Below are 21,581 nucleotides of genomic sequence, written 5' to 3' on the forward strand. Positions count from 1 at the left end.
CCGACGCGCGCAACTTTAGAATCGGCCAATTTCACTTTCAACCCTGATGTGGCCAAGTTGTACTTACACGTGCGCCCCCTGGCGGTTGCATACAAACCTTCATCAAGAATTCACCATGAAACGTAAAACATAAATTTGTTTCTGGGGAGACCGAAAGTTAACCACCCAGCATTAAAAGGTATTTAAACTGGATGATCCCGCTGTTTCCATACGATATTGTGAAGTTATTAGTTGTTTATTATGCGAACATGGTTGCAGGTTAGAAGACGCAAAAGCAATAAAAACAAAAGGAGAAAAGGAAAAAAAACGCTCACATGAGAAACGGAAGAGAAGCTGCCTAATATTGCAGATGTGATGACCTATATTGAACTCACAAGCAGCTTTATGACGTCATATAACAAATTAATCAACGACGGTTTGTTTTAATTAATTTTAAATATTTAATTTGTTCTCTACATCATCCAACGTTGCTTAAAATCGCAATTTTTAAGTTTCACATTCAGCCAACAGCAATATTAACATAAAGTTATGAAAGCTAAGCAAAGAATTCCAGTGGGATTTTAACAAACATTATGTGGAGCGAATGCCGAAGCCAAACACAAAACGTTTTTAGCACAAATATCCTGTTATATACAAGTCTTAGTGGTTTACTATTTACATAACTATTTAACCGATATAAATTTAGGTTTAAGATTTCTATGGAATGTAACAGAGCAAATATAGACGTTAGTTCCGAACAAACAAACTTTAATTTCTCTTTAATGAAAAAATGACCAGAAACTCTGCATTATTGTAAACTTTTCTGCAGAAAACAAGATTTGCAGAAAAACTTTTAAAAATTCTATTTTGCAGAAGTTGTGGTGAGTTTCACAACTGTAGTTTCAACAATATTTTGTTGCTCCTAAAAGCCATGCGTTCACTGGGGAGTTTTAAGGAACAACACACAAAAATTAATTATTTAAAATATATAATTATTTGTTCCGGGGGAAAACAAAAACAAACAATTAAAACATGAGATATGAGCTGGATCAAACAGGAAGGCACAATTGCCAGTGTTGATATCGTAGTGCAATCATTACTTAAACGATTCACTGGGATTTTTTCAAACTCTCCTAAGTGCAAGGGTGGATCCTAAAAGTTTTACTCATTTCAAAAGTCGTTCATCTCTTTGTAGTTCGGCTCAGTGGCAGTGAAATAATCTTCAAGGAAACCCTGCAAAAATTTTGAAAAAAACTTCTGTCAAAAAAGTTGCTGTGTAAGTAAAACCTTACTTTCCACTGAATGGAATCAAGTTGTGACACAAAGCTATAATTATTGCCTAGCAACAAATATTGTGACTGACCAGAATTAAGGTAAACGCAGGAGACAACAAAACACAACATTAACCTGAATATATTCGAACGTGGGTCTGTGAGTTGGTTCTTTGTGCCAACATTGGACCATGAGGTCGTACAAAGAGTCGGGACATGGGAGCTCGTTTGGCCCAAGACTCGGTTTGGGCATCCTATACCCCCTCTCTACTTGTTCCAACACTTCACGATTCATCATTCCTGTGCAAAGTAATCATATTTATTTATAAACAATAAATTATATGTGATTATTATTTGAGGCAATGTGAACTTTCCTTAGATTTTTCAATATTTCAACTTTGCACGTAAGTTTTAAAAACTAAATGCAACAAAAATTATCATGGAATTGTAATTTACCGGGGTATGGAATTCTCCCCTTCGTTACGACCTCGGTCAACATAATCCCGAAACTCCATACATCTGACTTGATGGTAAACTTCCCATACATCGCAGCTTCAGGAGCCGTCCATTTAATCGGAAACTTTGCTCCTGCAAACAAGGTCAGGGGAATACCCTCCATTATTGTCAGTAAGTGAATGTGTTTTTCCCCCAGTGTGAGTTGAGTCTGTGAGCTTACCTTGCCTAGCACTGTATTCATCATCAACGATCAATCTTGCCAGACCAAAGTCAGCGATCTTACAAACTTGATTTTTCCCGACCAGAATGTTTGCTGCTCGTACATCGCGGTGGATGTAATTCATCCTTTCAATGTAAGCCATCCCAGCAGCAATCTAAACACAAACTCCATCAATAAACTGAATATTGTGAAGTTGAATTTCCAGTTATATTTCATCCACACATTCTCCAAGTTTAAATAATCCTATGGTTTCCAACCCTTGGTGCTTATGGCCATCCTTGTTCAGCAATGCTCAAAACCCCATGTGAATCCCATGCCCATTTATATTCATATATTTAAGGAATTTTATAATATTCCCATCAGTGCACCCACACCCCTAAAACGTCCCATAGTATACCATTGACAAATATTGAACTAATCTCAGTTGGTTTTGATTGGATCGGAATGTTTCCAAAGTGAATTTTGAAACAAATTACCAAATATTTGTGACACAATTGAAACAATGCATTGAACCTGTGCTGCCATGTCGATCTGGTCGACGAGGTTTGAACCCCTCCCCTGCCCCTCCTTGAGGTAATCCAGCAGACTTCCATGGCACATGTATTCCGTAACAATATATATTGGTTCCTTGGATACGACCGCATACAAACTGACCAGCTTCTCGTGACGTAACATTTTCATTATTTTTGCTTCAGCCAAGAAAGCTTCAGGTGACATGGTTCCAGACTTGAGGGTTTTTATCGCCACCTCCGTGGTCTGATTCCACAAACCTGGTTGGGTGCAAAAGGATATTTTACACAGATTGTAAAAGGTTTTAATTGTAGAAATTTGTAAAGATAAATTATAATTTTTCAACAGGTAAATAATTTTATTTTGTATTGTTTACAGTCCTTTAGTTACCACTGGAAACACAAACTGAAAGCAACATGCTGACCATAACCAAGGAAATTTACATAAAAATATAAACATGCAAATCACAAAGTAGAAACATAGGAAATGTTGTTGGGAAGCCAATTGTTTTTTGTCCCAAACATCTGGTGTATAATGGGAAGTTGTTTTTGAAAAAGACATAATCAAAAAACATCTGAATGATGCTTACAAATTAATTCCACATCATTTGATACAAGTAAAATAAATTGCATGAAACCTTGGTTCTAACTTTGTTTTCTGTTTGTTCAATGTTTAAACAACATTTCAATACACAAGAGTAAAACTGCTTTCTACATGTAACAAGTTAAATCTGCCACAAACTTGGGTTTAACTTACCCTTCCACACCTCACCAAACATTCCAGCTCCAAGTTTCTTTTCAAGGCGAAGCGACTCACGGGGGATTTCCCAAACATCTCGAGCAATTGTGATTGTTTGAGGTTTTTCGAGAAGAGGGCAGGGATCCATTAGTTGGCAGCAGAGGCCATCAGGGACGCCTGGTTCATTACCAGAGCATTGTGGGAAATTTTGAGGGTTCGTGGAAAAGTGGAGAAAAAAACAGAAATATTTGATCAGAAAAAATAAAAATTGATCGAAGTTATTAAATGCTTGTTGTACCTAAAATAAAAAAATCACAATCAGCAAAAAATGTTGGATCAGTGAAACTTATGGCTTGATTGTTGTAAACTGAAAACCCCATTTGAATCATAGCAACCAACAACCAATCAGCTCTATCGGTGCATAGCAACACTTGACCTTTCCAAACTTCTCCAAACATTCCGGCACCAAGTTTTTCAGACATTTGCAGTTCGTCACGGTTGATTTCCCACACATCGGGAGCCATGGAGTATGTTTGTGGGGTTATGTGGGGGCAAGGGCTCGACAAACGGCAACACAACCCATCACAACTAACTAATCACATCAAACAAACATGGTTTTGGGGTTTGTCTGATTGGTCACATAGCTGACACATGATATATTTTAACAATTACAATGTTTGTTTGCAAACATCTATGATGTTACCATATGTTACTGGTTTGGCCACAATCATAGGCGTCGATTTTTCAACGTTTTGTAAAATATTAAGGGTGACATTTCCAAGTTTTAGAAACACGCAAAAAACATTTCGTCAAGTCGTATCGCCCTAAACGTAGGCAAACGACGCAAATTCTGTTTCGTGTCACTTTGTTTTTACACCGAATCATGTTGTTGTAGCACTAAGTTTTGAACAGTTTAATTATGCACCCCCTTACTAAAAGTGGCACATTTGTTTCACTTGGTGTATTGCAGATTTAGTAATTATGAAATAACAAACAAACCTATTACGCAACAATGCCGATTCTTACCATTATGCTGCAACAATTGCTGCGCTGCGCAATAATCCACGAGACACTCGTGTTTGTCTTGATTGTGACAGTGATAATTAGGGATGCACCGAAAGTTCGGTTTGCCGAATTTATTCGGCCGAAACTAAGGTTTTCGCAATTATTCGGTTTCGGCCGAATATTTCTGCAAAATTCGGCCGAAACCGAAACTTTTTTACTGCATTCAACGCTGATACGCAAAGTTTAGAAAAGGTTAATCATTGTTTAAACTGTACGAATGTGTTCGTTTCATTGAAAATCACCTTTAAGATTTAGGAATGGATCCAATCCAGCACATGTTTTGTTTAAATTTATTGCGTTTAAAGAGATAAATACCAAAATTAGTTTCGGTTTATTCAACCGAATTAATTCGACAACTTTTACCGAATATTCGGTTTCGGCCGAATATAAAAATAGCTGTTTCGGTGCATCACTAGTGATAATACAGGAAAATAGCTTAACGCATAGTATAATGTGTGTAGTTTTTTCTGACAATAATTTTTAATTTAAACGAAATCCAGGGGTGACAATACATGCGTTGTCACCCCTGTTTGTTTGTGAGGGGTGACATGTCACCCCAGTCACCCCTAAATCGACGCCTATGGGCACAATTTATAATTCACATACACACAAAAATTATTTTAATGTTGGGAGCTTAAAATACACAAGATTATCGAATGCACATAGGGCTGGAGACACTTGGTGGCACCAAAGGTCCAAGCCCTATGGTGGAATTGATGAGCTTACCTTGATAATGATCAACGAGATCCTTAAGTGTCGGGAACTGAGCTCTGGATGTGATGTAAAACCCCCCACTGTCAAGTTTCCTGATTCTGTAGTGTTTCACGTTGGGACCTTTGGCCATATCCTCATCCAATATTGATAGTGAGAAGGTTCCTGGATGGTTTAAGAACTTAAATCATAAACTTACAGATGGTGGTGATACAGCTTGAAAGAAAAGTGATTGTAATATTGACCAGATATATTGGAAGCATCAGTTACAGTCGCAAGGATTTATTCGATTAACCAAAATGTTGACTTTGATTCAAAGACAGCAACTTTCTTAGCTTATATTCCTTGCAGCCTAACAGTTTGCTACATAACCTCCAGAAACTATCTTTAATTGTTTAAACACAATAGGATAGTTTCAATTGTATTATCATGAAGTGAAAGTCAACCCCATTCATTTTGGGGTGGTTTCACATTATGAAAAGTCCAAGGAAACACAACAGGATTTAGGTTTTAGAAATTCCCGAAATTCATGACAAGTCTTAAATGTAAGAATGCAATGTTGTTGATTTGCTGGGAATGACAAATATTAAATTTTTTCAGTGAATTTCAATTAAAATCAACCAATTTAATTACTGTCAGCAAATGACTGTGGTTGTTGTACCTTGGGCTGTCTCACTTTCACGAATCAGAAATGTCCCACGCATATTTTCTTGGTTCATCAATAAACGTTCAGAGTCTTTCCGACTGATTTTACCAAAGAACCACCTGTCGTCAAACACAAAATATTTGTATGCAATTTCAATCATCCCCAGCCTCTAACATCAATATTAAAATCAAACTCTATGTTTACAAAGAAGTTTTAAGATTTAGTTTGTTATGGTTCAACGCACTTCTATTGCTTTAAATCAGAACTACTTTTAAAAGTTTAATCATAAAAAGGTTTCGACGAAATAAAAGAAGTAACAATGAAAATCACATGAGCATGCTAATTGATTGAAAGCAAACAAAAACCTTACTCCTCGCATTGTACGGAGTTTGCGGGAGCAACATAATTGCTTGGAATATATCCCGTCTTCTGCGTGGCAAGAGACCTTGCCTCCCACCAATCTCCTTCACTGCACAAACATGCATCAACATAAAACTCTGACAGCAAGCAGCAAAAAAATGTTTAAATTGTAAAATAAACAAATCTTCACTTGTACAGAGTGATTGGGCATTAAAACAACTTGGTTACTTTATTATTGGTTATTTTCTTATCAGAAATAAACTATGAAAACCTATTCCCAGGTTTTCAATCAGATTGTGACCTAATTTGGCGTAAACCCTGTTCATACATTCCACTTATATTTGACATTAAATTTTCACTCATTAAAAAAATTGAATTAATTAAAGTTAGTCTTTAAAATAGCTGAAACATTCCAATTTTTTATTGTCATAATTTATGAGAATGAGAGGAAAGCAACCATCCAAGATATTTTGCTAGAATCAGATTGAATGTGGTTCAGGTAATTGATTCAACTGAACGTAAAAAAATACAGCCAGCCATCACATAAATAAATGACATTCTTTGATTAGAAACAAAAAGCAGTCAATATCAGGGGAATCCCCTTACTCTTCGCTGTCAATGCCGCCATCTAGTGCTATATAATTGCACGGAACATATCCCTGTTGTCCATTGTTGATCGAGCTTGCTAACCACCAATCTGACTCTCTATAGTGCCGTCAAGTGGTTAGTTTTATAAAGACAAGGTTGGTTACGCAAACAGCATAAAAATTATGTTCGAACAAACAATCTCTATAAAGTTTTTCAGGAAAATTTTTTTCTTTCAGCATTTAACGATGAAAAAGTTGAAAAACATTTTCTTCTAAACAATTAAATTATAAACTTCAACATCATCATAGTTAAGTGCGTACAAGTAGGAACAAATGAACTTTATTAAGAGACAATTACATGACAACTATTTGAATGATGAGTTTCTAATTATATATTTGTGGAACAAAAGTTTGATGAACCCAAGAATGTTGTTTATAATTTACCCCAAGAATGCTACAATAACATGTCTGCAAACATTGTTTTCACAATAAATAATAAAACAACCAATTATGTGTAAATTGAAGGAGTTAAATCACAAAATATGATCTCTATTTTCAGGAAACGACTGGTTATAAGTTGAAACCTGATACTGTGTACTTATATGAAACCTTTAAGTCAACTATGGTTTGGAACATATCTAATTAAACTCACGTGCTGTTAAGAATGAACAGTTGTTCACCTTTCTTGAATGACAAATCATCAGCAGTCCTCGCGTCATAATCATACAACGCAACATAACGTACAGACTGACCTGTAGGAAGAAAATAAGTTGGAACACAATTTCTTGTTATAGAAAATAAACAAGGTTTAAAACACCCACAAGTGCTTGTTATAATTTACAAATACAAAAACACATCATGCGACCAGGAAAGCATAAAACATGCAAAGGCCCAATGTACACCAAAACTTCCATGCAAATTATAATAAAACAACATTTAAATTTGAGTTTTGTAGTCTTTTTAACTTAACATCTGACGCTTACCTTAAAATAATTCAACAAAAATTATCAAGAAATAATTCACTGAATTTAGTTGAAAAAGTTATTGCCCAAAGATGTTTGTTTTTAAGAATATGAAAAGAATTAAATTTTTGTGATGGCTACATGTTGTCTGGACTAAACATGCTACGAGAACCTGCAGAATTGAAAGGTACAAGAGGGACTGGTTTAACACTTGGTGTCGCTGTTGGTATTGTGACGGTGGTTTCGGACGGGAAGCTGAGGCTGGTCGTAGGTAGGGAAATATCCTTCGTACTAAAACATGCAACATGCAAAACCACACAACGCTATTAGTTCACACTTGTATATTTATTACATGGAATAATACACATGATCCAATGCGTGGGTTATCAGGGGTTTAGAAATGCTTTTAACAAACTTCCTGTATTTTAGCAGAGGACTCAGAACATGGAATCATAAAATTTCATGTTAAAACACGTTACGTCATCAGGGGAAAGCCAGCAATTTAATGCATGATGACTTAACATGAGATAAAAGCCAGACTGAGTAAAAACAATTAGCAAAATTGTACAAAGCATTGCTAAAGTGCACACAGACTTGCCCTGCACTCCTTGTTAATTGTTCACACAAAGCCATGCCTTGAGAAAGCACCACAAGGCAAAGTGTGCATGAACACATGTGAATATAAGCAAACCAATGTTGCCATGCCAACGTCTACCTTGCATGGAGGGTCGGGAAGGAATAGTTTGGTTCATGTTGGTTTGAGTAAAAGTGGGACTGCGGGCCGCATAACCCCCCATTCCTGCTTGCATGGGGGTGGGGCCCGATATTATTGGGCCCGATGTTATCTGGGGCCCGCTTATGGACGTTTGCTGGCCGATCACAATTGTGTTTGTATTGAAAGGAGTGCTGGAATTTGTTCAAACAAAACTTTTCACTACTTATTCAAAACAAATGAGGGAAACTACCCAAGATAAATATATCAAATAGAATTACGTTAAAGTTTAGTTATAATTTTAGGATAGTTTTATTTCTGGGGATGAAGAATACAGAATAATTCAATATTGTGCAGTTTCTGGTGTTTTAGGCGTTCTTGGCATGTTTCTCTGGACTTTTTTTTTAGTGTTTGTAACTCCTGTCGTGGGTGCAACTTCTGACACTTTAAGGAATCAACTAGTAAAGGTCTTTGCCTTTGTTTAATTTAATCAAAAAAAATCCACATGTGTGTGGTAATTTTCAGTTACAACATCTAAACCTATCAGTTGGTTTAAATAGAATTCAGATTTGAATAGTTTAGAATTTAATGTATAGATTCTGAATTAAATTGCCTCTACTTATTCCCAAACTATACTTTCATCTTTAGTCAAAACTTGGTGACAATATTGTGTTTTGTGTTAAAAAAATAAATATTTTGATTGCAACAAAACAAAAAATCTAGAAAATAAAAAAACTAATCTCCTCTAAAAATGATTGCAACATCTTCATTATCGTTACTTGGGTTTGTCTCCTGAGTTTTCTTGTTTGTTTTTTTCTTCTCCTTTCGAAACACGCTACTCCAAAACTTCTTTGGCATTGCTTATAGTTAACACAGAGTAACATCCATTAATATCAGCACTGCACCAAACATTCTACATCAAAGTACAATATGATTTTTTTTGCATAAACCTCATCCAGTCTTAATGATAATAATTACATTAACTTGCACTTGCTCTGTAACGAATAACTACGCTGCAAGTTGGCTAAGTGAGGATTGGTGAAACCAGCTGCAATCAAAACATAAACCACTCCTTAATGCATAAACATCGCTCGAGTCATAGTTTCACTGAAATCTCAAACTGTGATGATTCAACTTTCTCAACAATGTAACGTCATTCTTAAGCAACTTTGTACACAGGCCTACAATCTAACGGTACCACTTAAAACACGATAAACTCATGATAGTTAGGACTCCAGTGAAACCTGATGTATTCTGACTTCCTGTGTGGGTTGCAGACAGGAAGTGGAGATCTTTCATTCATGGGTTTGAGCACGTGGGACGATGGATGTTTAAGAAACTAATTGTCTACAGTTATTAAAAACACATGTTTTGTTCGCACACAATTATTATGAATGTGTTTGATTTTAACAGTGCTTCCAACCAACATTTATATGCCTCAGAAAATTTTCATTTAAGGAAACTTACAATGATGGTTCCTATATATATAAGAGAATATAGTGAAAGTAAACTGTTTACTTGATATTAAACATATTTTGCAAATAATCAACTGTTCGACCAAAAATATAAAGAAAAAAAAGGAAGAAAATTTTTTTAAGTGTATTTACATGTTTTTTTGACATTTGCTGAGTGATTGTTGTAAAAATAAGCGAAACAAGTCAAATCTTGTTTATCAAACATAAACATAGCAAATCGTGACAAACAATTGATTGTTCAACAAATAATAAGTTATACAATTGAAGTTATGATGTAACATACGTGGTAGAATGTGGATTGCTGCCACCACTTTTTTCTTTACTAGAACAACAACCCATGTCACCTGAAAAATAAAACAGCTCTCTTGCACCACTTGTGGACAAAGAATTACAAATTAATCACCAGCAGGAGGAAAATCTTGAAGAGATTATTCTACACCAGCCACATTGCATTATTAATGGCATTTGTATAAAGAACATTTAAACTAAATTCATTTTCCCGTACTTACCGGATTAATCAAATCTTCCAGTCAAAGCAGACACCAGGTTAATATTTTTCTGGCAAGTAGTTAGGAGGAAATGTACAAAAAATATTTTTTCTTAAAAATAAAATTAAAAACTCTGAAAAACATAAATGCATATATTCACATTGAGTCATGCAACCAACCAACAGCTGCTATATATATTTTTTGTGGGTTACTAAATTTGTCAAAGCAAAATCCCAGACCAATTTGTGTCGGTCACCTTCACAAAATTTTGTGGCCTTTGTAAGACCAAGCTGATGGCTATTTTGTCATGTACTTCTGTGCAACTAAGAAATATTAATTCATTGGCAACGAGTGACTGAACCATGTTTCAAAACACGAGCTTGAAGGCATTTTACTCTTTATCCCTGGTGTTGAAATCCTGGACATTTCCAGCAAAATTCTAAACTACGGGAACTTTAGTTTAGCCCATCTTTGTGTAAATGTATCAGGTACCTTTTTGAAAGATGAACTTGCCTCAAATATTACATACAACGTAGAATGGAAGGGAAAACCAGAAATTACACAAGAACTCAATAAAATTAGATTAGAACTAAGATCGTCAACATTTCACACAACTACAATTCCCTTTGAGGTGTTCGATGAAACAGGTTCTTGTGCAAGAAAATAGTAAAACTCTTCTCCAAAAACAACAAATAATAAAATGTTGAGTGTTCGTTTCTCATTACCTCAAGTTAATTGGGAATAAATTTGACCTCTAAACATGGTGAAGAACATACAGATGATAAAACTTACTGCAGAGAATAAACAATCACACACAATCTAACCAGCACATATAAAAACTAGCAACTAATGAAAATCAACAGTAATATGAAAAATAGTCGTTGTATTGTTGTTTTACATTTAACAGGAGTTTAAACAACCCTCTCTCGCTTGTACAAATATTGTCTGACTTAATATTCACATGAAGGTAAACAATAGATTGTTTGATTGTTAGGTTTACAAGCCATTGTTTTTGGTAGATTTAGGTACAACCTTGCTGGTAAATTTCTGGCAGTCGACAGACTCACCAAGCTACTCAATGTTCAACGCAAATTTTGCAAACGTCCGTGTTGACTAAAGTTTACCAGAATGTGAATCACCCAACAAGTAAACAACCTCAGCATTTTCTTACGAACATCAAACCTCAATGAACGAAAACTACAAGAGAACTTAACCAGATAATGGATAATTATCTCCAGACGGAAATTTGCTGGCCCAATCCCAAGACATTTCGTCATAATCCAAACTTGTCAGTCATGATTTTTCAAAACATGCGAAGTATCAAACACACCATACTGTAAATTAAATGTTTTTATTACCACATAGTTCCATATTTAACTTTAAACATCCTACGTGAGCATGAGAATTTTTAACTCAAAAGGTTGTTTGCTCACTTTATTCAGTTGAATCTTCACAAAATATTCATCTGTTTTTTTGCATCACTACTCGTCATATACGTTGCCGACAACAAAACGCAACAACACCAGTCGTCAAAACATCAACCGGTAATAACAAACAGATTCAAACTAAAACATGGTTTAACAAAATAACACAAAAAAATACACTCTTTATGTTTAAACATTATTATAAAATATTTCATTTATTCCAGGCTTTTTCAAATATTTTGAGAAGTGTTGGTCAGATTGCAACTCATTCATTTCATTTCTTTCATTACTAAACACCAATTTACCACGCAGGAAACAATAAGTTATTTGTTATGCCAAATCGGTCTGCAGACAATATGTGAAAAAATGTGGGTCTCTAACATTGCCTAAAATAAGGTTCACAGGCTTCGCAGCCAAGGCATTGCAGCCAAGCTGGATCAGCCACTTTTCCCGACAAGTCGGAGCGAAATCTGCAAAATCAAGCTCCCGGTGAGGTTTGAACTCACGACCCTGGACTAACTAGGCTCAACGCTCTACCAACTGAGCTACAGGAGCTCAGTGGTTTCACAGGGTATATTGTGGCCAAGGTACACTGGTGCGCAAGTGCACAACTTGTCAGGCGACCTTCACATGCGTAGAGGATCTTCACCACCGTAATCAGACAACGCAGAAGTAATGCCCTGCTTTCGCATAGCAAGGCAGGATCTCCCACTGCGCATTGCCTAAAATAGTAACTTAATAATCTGTTCTTCTGGCACATATAAAAACGTAACTTTATTCACCGACGTTTCGCCTGTTATTCAACAAGGCTTCCTCAAGGTAATGTTACAGCACACAACTAACGCCAAAAAGCGTGCCAACACGAAAAAGGGGATAACGCTAACACCGCTTGTAAAATCATGTGATGTATAAAAAATGGGCGGTTAAAAAACCCTAAAATAGTGATGAATTAATGATGAAAAATCAACCGTGCTTTAGTTTCCATGGCTGCAGAGTGACATGTACCTGTTTACCCTCTGTTATGGATGCACATAGACATCGAGCTCATTTGGGACTTTTGTGTACTTTGCTGTAGGTTTGGAAAGTGGCAGACAATCAGAGTCAGTATGATATATTTTACTTTTATTCATTTTAAGTTCCAGATACTTATGTGTGAAATTGTGAAAGATCGGCCAACTTTTAGCAACACAAGATGATTCGTGACCAGTCTTTTGTGGTTATTTCTCTTATTGTGATTGTTGCTTTGTTTTGTGTGGTTTTAAAAATTAAAATAAATAAAGTGCTTCATGAAGTCAGAATTGTCCTGCAAAAGTCTTTACCCTGTGATTTCACCTCTTGTACCTCAGTCATAAGTTTCACTGGCAAGCTGAATAAAACATGCTAACTTTGTGGCTCTCAGTATATTTTAGATTTGTGCAAAATTTGGCTTTTTGTAAAATAAAGGTGGCTGACATCTGGTCTATTTGCATTAAATAACTTTTTCCTAAAACGGTTTAAAAACAATCAAACCAGTGTGTCACGAACACATAGCTGTGAAAAACAATCAAACATACGCAGAACACATAGCTATGACAATACATGCACTGATGGAATAGCTGTTTTATATCAAAAAAATATATTTCACCCTAAGAGAGATCATCTGTCAATTTTGATGAAAACTCTTTGGATAAATTGGAGTATGACAGTAATGTTAATACTGCAAATGATTCATAAATAAACCATATAAAACCCATTAAATATATATACATATATATAGCTTACCACAACAGTTTTCACCTAAAAACACAATTATCCTGATGTCCACACACAACAAACAAATGGTGGGCAGACTGGCCGACATTATTTCATAAATATAGGAACGATTGAAAAAGGGGTCTGCATTAATTAACAATACAATTTCAAAAACATTTGATGGGTCAGTTGGTATTGAACAAGGACCTACACTATGTTACACTGACTAGCATTAGCATTTAGCAACATAGAACATTGTAGTATTTTAATCTTACAAACACACGCAACATAAAAACTACTTTCCAACCAGACCAAATCAACCTAAACATCCTAATGAAACTCAGGCACAAATACAATAATGTGCTTTTAGTTAACAATTAACTTCGGAACATAGTCAAGTAGCTCTTGTTTAGCGAACATTTTCTTGCCGACATTTTGCACTTTAACCTGTGTTTATTGAACCGTGACACGGGTTTTCCCAAACCTATTTTTGTCGAAACGAGTCAAAATTTAAATTTTTTTATCAAAAAAATAATCCGAAATGAAATAACAAATTGAATTCTGACGTGCCAAACATACCTGGAAAAATAACATCAGTACACCGATGTGTTTAATCCGACAACAGCATATTTTACAGGTTTTGGGGGCAGTGCTTCCAATAAAAATATCCAATGTTGTAAATGGTCTTAATATTGTATCAAAATAAAAAAAAAAACATATGGCAAAGCAGGCTATACGTGCATAATTTCGCTATAAAAGCAATAGAAAAGGCCTAATCGGCCACAACGTTTTACTATTTTTTAGGCAAATAATAACATATGGCGGTTTGAGACTTGTTTGTGTTTGAGTGGGAATGGATGTATTTTGTTTGTCGGTAATTAGGCTAGCTATCGTACCAAACTGGCTCAGATTTTGTGGTTGTGTACCAACGAAATGGTAATCATCCAATTATATATTGAGGTGTAGTGTAAACAGTATAAACACGATTGGGCGTAGGCTACTTGTATACTTGTATGTAGAGGAAACAAGTATAAGACCATCTGAAAATCCATGCGTCAAAACATTCTGGTCTAAACCCTTAATCATATTCATACCTTCAAATTGTAAGCGTTTTATCTTTGTATCTGGTTTCTTAACTGCTTTATTAATGCACAAGAAATATGATGGACTTTGAGAGTGTGGGAAACATGTGGCCAAGCATGCCCAAAACGAGAGGGGTGTAGAATTCGAGCACTTTCTCAATTCCACCTTACAGTCCTCCAACTGGTAGTAGCCTATAAGGTCGGTCCAGTTTAACATGCACGTTTATTCCGACAGTTACGAAATCAATTTCTAAGTCGTGTTTTTAAACGATTTTCCGACCACACCTATTTAAAAAGAATATTATAAGCATATACAGACTCATTACACCAGCCTCAACATTACACTGGCCGAAAAGTGAAGAATGGAAGATAGTACATGCTTCTGACGTCACAAGACGTCGACAACAAAAATCACTTTGGTGGCGGGAAGGAATTACTTCGTGCTGGGGAGAGTATTGTCCGTAACATACCGGCCCCAAATAACGAACGTGGGAAGTTATTTCACACAACAATGGACAATAACGAAACACAGGTATATACACAATTATCAAGCGGCCTCGAGTAGGCACAGCTTGCGCACATCACGCGTGTAAACAGCTCTTGCAGTACGTACGCGAACACGTCTAACAGCCCCTTCTCCGTCAGGGTACACCTCCTCAATAAGGCCCTTCGGCCAAGCGCCCCGGGCGTTCATCTCCACGACCAAAACCAGGTCGCCAACTCCAAAGTTTGCGGATTGTCGGACCCATTTGTGGCGCAGTTGCAACGTTGGAAGGTAGTCCCGTACCCATCTCTTCCAAAACATGTCAGCCAACAACTGGACTGTACGCCATGATTTCCGGTAGCCGTCGGCCGTCACAAATTCGTCTGGGGGGAGCGAACAGTCCATCTTACCAAGTAACAACATGTTGGGAGTGAGAGCTCGCAGGTCCCGAACATCGTCCCCAACGGCGGCGATTGGTCGGTTATTCAGTATTCGTTCAACTTCTGCAAGAAATGTACACAAAGACTCGTCGGACAATGAAGCATTGCCCGCGATCGCTTGAAGAACGCGTCGTATGGAACGAATGACACGCTCCCATACTCCACCCTGGTGACTTGCAAGCGGGGGGTTGAAATGCCAGTTGGTCCTTTGCTGGCTCAGATGATTGTGTATGTGAGTTTGATTCCAATTGGTAATCCCATTACCAAGCTCACGTTCCGCCCCGACAAAGTTAGTGCCGTTGTCGCTGAACACGTCAGAAGGCGAACCTCTTCGACATGAAAACCTTCCAAAAGCGTTAATGAACGAGGAAGTGTCTACGCGAGCACATGTAGAGTTCCGCTATGTCCTTCAGAGCGGTGATAATAGTCTATGATTAAATCCGTCACATGGTGGCGATGGGGCAGAATTACCTGATGTTTCTGTTGTAGATCCAAGTCTGATTTTCGTAACCTTCCTCCAACATGAATTATTCCGTTGACGACACAAGGGTAGAGCTTGCACAGCGACGACGCATAGCTCGTTGCACGATGGTGTTTAATTCCTTCTTCAAAACTTCTACAGTTCACCAGATTCGCTAGATCAGCAGGAAAAGCTTCTCGTTGCACCAATTGCAGAATATTTCTCGTGGCCAGATCCAACTCTTGAACTGTTAGACCAACCGAACAAAATTTCGGGGTTTCAGTGAAAACTGCAGCTCCTCTTCGTCCGTATTTCCACAGCAGACAATTCCTGTAGCGGGTTAACCAGGCAACTGATTTTTGTAAGGTAACCCACGAGGAGAAATGTTGCAACAGTCTCTGCAAAGGCATTTGGTTAACGGTCACATTCGCAGCACAAACAGTGTGTGCTTTTAATTCGAGATCTGTATCCAGCACGGGAAGGACATGCGGTTGATCTGGCCAAAATTTCCGACCTTTCCACAGGAAATCTGGGCCCCTAAACCACGTTCTGGCCTTTTCAAATTCGCTAGGCATCAACCCACGCGAAGCAATGCCGGCGGGATTATCCTTACTCCCCACATGTCGCCACTGCGACGGTATCGAGTGCTCGTGAATTACAGCGAGTCGATTCGCAACAAAGGTCTGAAAGCGGCGTGAAGAATTGTGAATGTAGTGCAACACCGTGGTGGAATCAGACCAAAACCACACATTGTCTACGTCATAGTCCAATTCCTGAATAATCATTGTCCCCAATTTGACAGCAGTTACTGCGGCCACTAATTCCAGCCGAGGTATCGTGACCGGCTTCAGAGGGGTCACTCGTGATTTTCCTACCACCAATGAGCAGTGTATATTCCCGCTTGAGTCCTCAAAACGTAGATAACAAACGGCGCCATACCCGGCCTCGCAGACGTCACCAAAGCAGTGAAGTTCAGTCAATACGATAACAGTGTCAGGCGGTTTGAAGCAACGCGGAATTGTCGCGTTCTTTAACAAAGGCACATGGTCCAACCAGACACTCCAATGCTCGCCACACTTTGGGGAAGTGGGTCGTCCCAACCAAGTTGTTGGTTGCACAGATTCTGCATCAGTCTTTTCATGGGAAGGACAAATGGTTGAATAAACCCCAGCGGGTCGTAGACCTGACTGATCATTGACAACATACCGCGGCGAGTATGTGGTTTTTCCTTTATATTCACACGAATTCCAAAACAGTCGTTGGCCATGTCCCACTGAATACCCAACGCTCTTTCCATCGGCAAGTACGATAAATCCAAGTTCAACACCGCTTCTGAGCGGTCGTCCTTGTCTACAGATTCAAGCACAACAGATGAGTTGCTGAGAAATTTCGTAAGATGAAATCCTCCCTCACGCAAAATGGCACTTACATCCTTGATAAGCTCAGTGGCCAGGGCAACTGTTGCCACTGACTTAAGACAGTCGTCTACATAAAAATTCTTTAAAACAGTCTCAACAACAGGTGTCGAAAATAAGTCCTTCTTATCCAACGCTGCTTTCCTCAGCGCAAAGCTTGCACAACTAGGCGAAGACGTGGCACCAAACAAATGCACAAGCATTTGGTAGTCCACAGTCTTAAATTGCTATCAGGCCACCATAGAAGTCGTAGCGAATCACAGTCCTTTGGAACAACCTTCACCTGATGAAACATGCCCTTGATGCCGGCCGCAAAGGCAACAACCTCCTGGCGAAAACGTAGCAGCACTTCCACAAGACTATTGGTAAGGTCTGGCCCTTGCAACAGCTTGTCGTTCAAAGAGGATCCCTTGTGGGAAGCAGCACAGTCGAAGACAATTCGAAATTTGCTACCCGTAGCATGGTGTGGTATGTACCATGTTTGCTCTGTATATGGCAAACAGTCCGTGGGTATTCTCCGCGCAAACCCTTGTTTTAAGTAGTCCTCTATTTTTTCTTTGTACTTCTCAAAAAGCTTGGTATCTTTCTCAAAACGCCGCTTTAGATGTAGCAAACGTCGCTCTGCCAAAATTCTATTGTATGGCAGCTTCGGTTCGGGCGACTTCCAAGGTAACCCAATCTGGTAATGTCCATCCACTTTGATGACACTATCTTCCATAATGGAAATAGCGCGTTTGTCGTCAAGTGACAGTCCCGGGCCCTGATGGCCTTGCTCCTGAAACTCATTGCTGTATAGTTGATCCAACTGGCGATGTAGTTTCGTGTCTGAATGCATGAAGTTGACACAGGCTTTCTGGCTACGATGTTCTCGTCCTGGGCCAAACAAACACCAGCCCAACCCAGTGCGTATAGCAACGGGGTCGCCTCGTGTGCCATGCACAACATCGCGTTGTTCGTGCGCCTCGTACACATCGGCTGCAACAAGCAAGCCAATGTCTGGACAATCAATCACAGGAAATTCAAGGTCGCGGATGTGCTGATACCGCTTAACATCATTTACTGTAGGAATGCTACCCTATAAGTTCGGCAACTTGGGCACGACCATGACGTTTTCCATAAAAAATCGTTCGTTCTCCTTTAAACCCTGTACTGATAACGAAACTTTGCTACTGCGCAATGTCTGCGTTCCATTTACGGTGGTTATCGTTAAGTTGTCCTCCACACCACGCAATCCCAGCCTTTTTGCCAAGACCTCAGAACAAAGTGAAGTATCCGATCCGTCATCTAAAAATGCATGGGTAAAGCAAGGCTCCGAATTCATACCAAAGACAGTCATTGGCACCACTTTCAGACGCACAGAGCTAGCTCGAAGCGTGGCAGCAGACGTTCCTGACACGATGGACCAGTAGGATATGTCCAATGTAGTAGTGTATGGTGCCTTTTACCACAATCCTCTACCCGACACACCTGATTCAATGTGCACTCGGACGCGAAATGGTCGGGACGAAAGCAATTGTAACACAGCTTGTTACGACGTACCAATGCGTGGCGTTCTTTGAGCGACCGTTTCTTGAAGACCTCGCATTTCCACAAAAAATGAAAGGCTTCGCAATCGGGGCAGGTTTGAGTGGGTCGGAGGGAGTCGTGATTCACAAAAGTCTCTGCTGAGACACCGTTGGTTACCGTTGAGTAGGTAGCTGCAACTCGCTCGGGCGGCTTTCCTTTCATGCTCGCTTGACCTTTTGACCTACGTTCATCGACGGAAACAAACCTCATCATAGGCGAAAGACTATCCACTGCCAACAGTTCAAGAAGATCCAACAAGGTTTGAAAAGTCACTGGCCGATTTCGCAAACGGAGTTCGGATGACTTTGTGATAAATCGTCTGATTGCGTTTTGTGGCAAACGTTGTACAACGGCCTCAATGTTTTGTGGCAAATCAAGTGTGTACTGGCAGTTCCACTGACTAAACAGGTTATAACTCTCAGAAGCCTGTGCTCGAAAAGAACGCAAACCTCTGAAGTCGTTGTCTTTAAGTGGCGGCCGACAGGTCAGTCTGTCCATGTGTGCTCTAACAACAAGGTCTAATCTCCCATGTCTCCTGTGGAGTATATCCAATGCCTCCCTGTATCCTAATTCGGGAGGCATGCTTTTGCATTCCAAAATGTTAGTTCTTCAACGCAAAATTCACAGAGGTATCCCAACTTCTCGGCGTCAGATAGATAAGCCTTGTTTATCTGTCGATCAAAATCGTTCATGAACTTGTGATAATTAAGAGGATCCCCGTCATATTTCTCTAACGTCAGTTTGGGTAAGTTAAAACCTTGTTTCACGGTTTCAGCAAATACGTACAAATCTGAGGTAGTCGCCTGTGGACGTATTTTATGAGGTCCCAACGCCCGGTTGAGAGGACTCGTCTCAAATGTGCCGGCCCCAGTGGCATCTGCGCTGGTGACAACCGCTGGACCAAATCCTTCTGTCTTCGCTGGGAGGACACTGGAAGGCTCGACTGGAGCCTGTAACTTGCCTGCCGCAAGTGGCTTGTCTGTCGAGTTCACATTCATCATTTTATTGCTGTCCACAAATGACGGCCTATCAGATGGTGTCAAATCATGTTCATGTACTTTGGAGTTTGGTTGACCCAAAAGGTCGCTTTCCTTCGTGGATGTTTCGCCCAGTTTGTGTAGTTCAGGAGTTTTGGCGTGTTCCAACAGAGGTATGGGCTTCGGCTTTGTAACTGGGGTGAGGTCCCATCCTTGCGTAGATTCGCATGAGTCAAATTCACTTACTGTGTCCGCAGCGAATTCAGCCAATTCCACATCGTCGTGGGCTTTAGAGAGCTCGAGGTCGAGCTCGAGCTCAAGATCCAACATTCTTGATTTTGAAGCACATCGTCGCTTAAGTTGTTGAAGTCTTAAGGCTGCGGCCTCAGCATTTCGGCGAGCACGTGCACTCGCTGTGCTTTTGAAAGTCCGTACCGAGCCATTAGAAGACGGTGCACCGGGCTGTACAGGTTTCACAGCATCAATTACATCAAACAGCTCTTGTGATGTAGGCGGGACTTCTCCTGTGTCTTTAGACATAGATCTTCAAATTTGTGATGGTGACTGAGATATCACCGAGGCAAATAAAATCGTTTAAAATAATGTAGAATTCGAGCACTTTCTCAATTCCACCTTACAGTCCTCCAACTGGTAGTAGCCTATAAGGTCGGTCCAGTTTAACATGCACGTTTATTCCGACAGTTACGAAATCAATTTCTAAGTCGTGTTTTTAAACGATTTTCCGACCACACCTATTCAAAAAGAATATTATAAGCATATACAGACTCATTACACCAGCCTCAACATTACACTGGCCGAAAAGTGAAGAATGTAAGATAGTACATGCTTATGACGTCACAAGACGTCGACAACAAAAATCACTTTGGTGGCGGGAAGGAATTATTTCGTGCTGGGGAGAGTATTGTCCGTAACAAGGGGTATGGGGCCTATGGGTCCATGTGGGCCTACAAAGCCCAGAATGAGTCTGAAAAAGACAATAGACACCATTGTTTGTTTCGAAACTGGAGATTTCTACGCTTAGTGGACGCTATAGCATCTCATGTAATCTTGAGAAGAAATCCTCGAACTGTCACATTTTCTTTCCTCGGAATAAGGGGGCCTCTGGATATTATGTGGTTAATAGCGACGTTTCATCACATATATACACATACAGAACGGTAAAGTCAGAGTTTTGTCCAGCAGCAGGCAAAAATATTAGTAAAGTCAGAGTTTTGTCCAGCAGCAGGCAATTTGTGATCCACAGAACGATGGTTTAAAAAAAGTGATGCAGTCATCTTTTCAAGTACATTCAATGTTGTTTTTATTTCTCGTATCCCACAGTCGCCTCAAGATTGGGCCGGATTTTACATTAAGACAACTGCTTATTACTTGTACAAGTCGTGACCAACAACCAGTCATAAAATTGTCCCTGTTCGTGCGTTGGAAATTATAGTAATATTTATTTGTCGTTTTTCCATTCAAAATCTCATGATCAAACTAGCTGTAAATTCCCGCGTTTTTACGATGTTTACAAAAGTTAGATTAATTTTACAAATTAATTAATTTTTTTAATCTCGGAAAATATCTGACTTTCTGGAGCAAAAGAAAATATTGATATTACCCCAATGTTGTCAATGTACGAAACGACTTTTCGCTGTCTTAAATTTTTAAACTCAATTTTTTACATAAAAAGATTAAAAAAATAACATAAGAAAAAAGAATTTTAAATTATAAATAAAAAGTGAGTTGGTTATGCTTCATTGCGCGTCGCTTCATAAACAAAACAAAGACGTCAAAGTCGGGAACTCTTGTCACGTGAGTG

General features: G+C 38.9%; 3 protein-coding genes and 1 non-coding gene across 8 annotated transcripts; all 4 read right to left on the bottom strand.

The window, feature by feature from the left end:
• Positions 1 to 222: 222 nt before the first annotated feature.
• LOC145902076 (proto-oncogene tyrosine-protein kinase Src-like) lies at positions 223 to 10,315 on the bottom strand. Of its 5 annotated transcripts, none has more exons than XM_082989927.1 (13): positions 10,202 to 10,315; positions 9,976 to 10,036; positions 7,678 to 7,796; positions 7,196 to 7,295; positions 5,967 to 6,065; positions 5,612 to 5,715; positions 4,966 to 5,115; positions 3,193 to 3,351; positions 2,440 to 2,696; positions 1,927 to 2,080; positions 1,707 to 1,838; positions 1,387 to 1,550; positions 223 to 1,212 (listed from the first exon to the last, which is right to left on the bottom strand). In XM_082989927.1, exons 2-13 carry the CDS (start codon positions 10,029 to 10,031, stop codon positions 1,150 to 1,152), a joined length of 1,557 nt encoding a protein of 518 aa, XP_082846053.1. In that variant the 5' UTR covers positions 10,032 to 10,036; positions 10,202 to 10,315; the 3' UTR covers positions 223 to 1,149. The 5 variants fall into 5 exon arrangements, with proteins under 5 accessions (XP_082846053.1, XP_082846051.1, XP_082846052.1 ...); XM_082989925.1 differs by lacking the exon at positions 7,678 to 7,796 and adding an exon at positions 8,221 to 8,411; XM_082989926.1 differs by lacking the exons at positions 5,967 to 6,065; positions 7,678 to 7,796 and adding exons at positions 6,563 to 6,661; positions 8,221 to 8,411.
• A 1,770-nt stretch (positions 10,316 to 12,085) lies between these two features.
• On the bottom strand, positions 12,086 to 12,159 carry Trnat-agu (transfer RNA threonine (anticodon AGU)). Its single transcript has one exon. It is a non-coding gene; the product is annotated as a tRNA-Thr (tRNA).
• A 2,805-nt stretch (positions 12,160 to 14,964) lies between these two features.
• LOC145903242 (uncharacterized) lies at positions 14,965 to 16,586 on the bottom strand. The gene is made up of 2 exons (XM_082991305.1): positions 15,721 to 16,586; positions 14,965 to 15,670 (listed from the first exon to the last, which is right to left on the bottom strand). Exons 1-2 carry the CDS (start codon positions 16,584 to 16,586, stop codon positions 14,965 to 14,967), a joined length of 1,572 nt encoding a protein of 523 aa, XP_082847431.1.
• A 245-nt stretch (positions 16,587 to 16,831) lies between these two features.
• Positions 16,832 to 20,299, bottom strand: LOC145903243 (uncharacterized). Its single transcript, XM_082991306.1, has 5 exons — positions 19,422 to 20,299; positions 18,662 to 19,365; positions 18,319 to 18,605; positions 17,478 to 18,261; positions 16,832 to 17,286 (listed from the first exon to the last, which is right to left on the bottom strand). The coding sequence occupies exons 1-5, from the start codon at positions 20,297 to 20,299 to the stop codon at positions 16,832 to 16,834; spliced, it is 3,108 nt and encodes a 1,035-aa protein (XP_082847432.1).
• Positions 20,300 to 21,581: the final 1,282 nt, after the last annotated feature.

Source organism: Ascidia mentula, chromosome 5, assembly GCF_947561715.1.
Source record: "Ascidia mentula chromosome 5, kaAscMent1.1, whole genome shotgun sequence".
Classification (NCBI taxonomy): domain Eukaryota; kingdom Metazoa; phylum Chordata; class Ascidiacea; order Phlebobranchia; family Ascidiidae; genus Ascidia; species Ascidia mentula.

Bases quoted from the DNA above. Each gene is read 5' to 3' on its own strand.
- LOC145903243 (XM_082991306.1), bottom strand. From the start codon at position 20,299: ATGTCTAAAGACACAGGAGAAGTCCCGCCTACATCACAAGAGCTGTTT. The intron at 18,262-18,318 runs GTCGTGCCCAAG...AATGATGTTAAG, and splicing joins TTTTTATGGAAAACGTCATG to CGGTATCAGCACATCCGCGA. The intron at 17,287-17,477 runs GTGATTCGCTAC...ATTTTTATGTAG, and splicing joins GAAGGTTGTTCCAAAGGACT to ACGACTGTCTTAAGTCAGTG.
- LOC145902076 (XM_082989925.1), bottom strand. From the start codon at position 10,031: ATGGGTTGTTGTTCTAGTAAAGAAAAAAGTGGTGGCAGCAATCCACAT. The intron at 7,296-8,220 runs GTAGACGTTGGC...TTCTTCCTACAG, and splicing joins TTCCCGACCCTCCATGCAAG to GTCAGTCTGTACGTTATGTT. The intron at 6,066-7,195 runs GTGAGTTTAATT...ATGTTTGTGCAG, and splicing joins CTGTTCATTCTTAACAGCAC to TGAAGGAGATTGGTGGGAGG.
- LOC145903242 (XM_082991305.1), bottom strand. From the start codon at position 16,586: ATGATTATTCAGGAATTGGACTATGACGTAGACAATGTGTGGTTTTGG. The intron at 15,671-15,720 runs GTAGACACTTCC...TTCATGTCGAAG, and splicing joins GGAACTCTACATGTGCTCGC to AGGTTCGCCTTCTGACGTGT.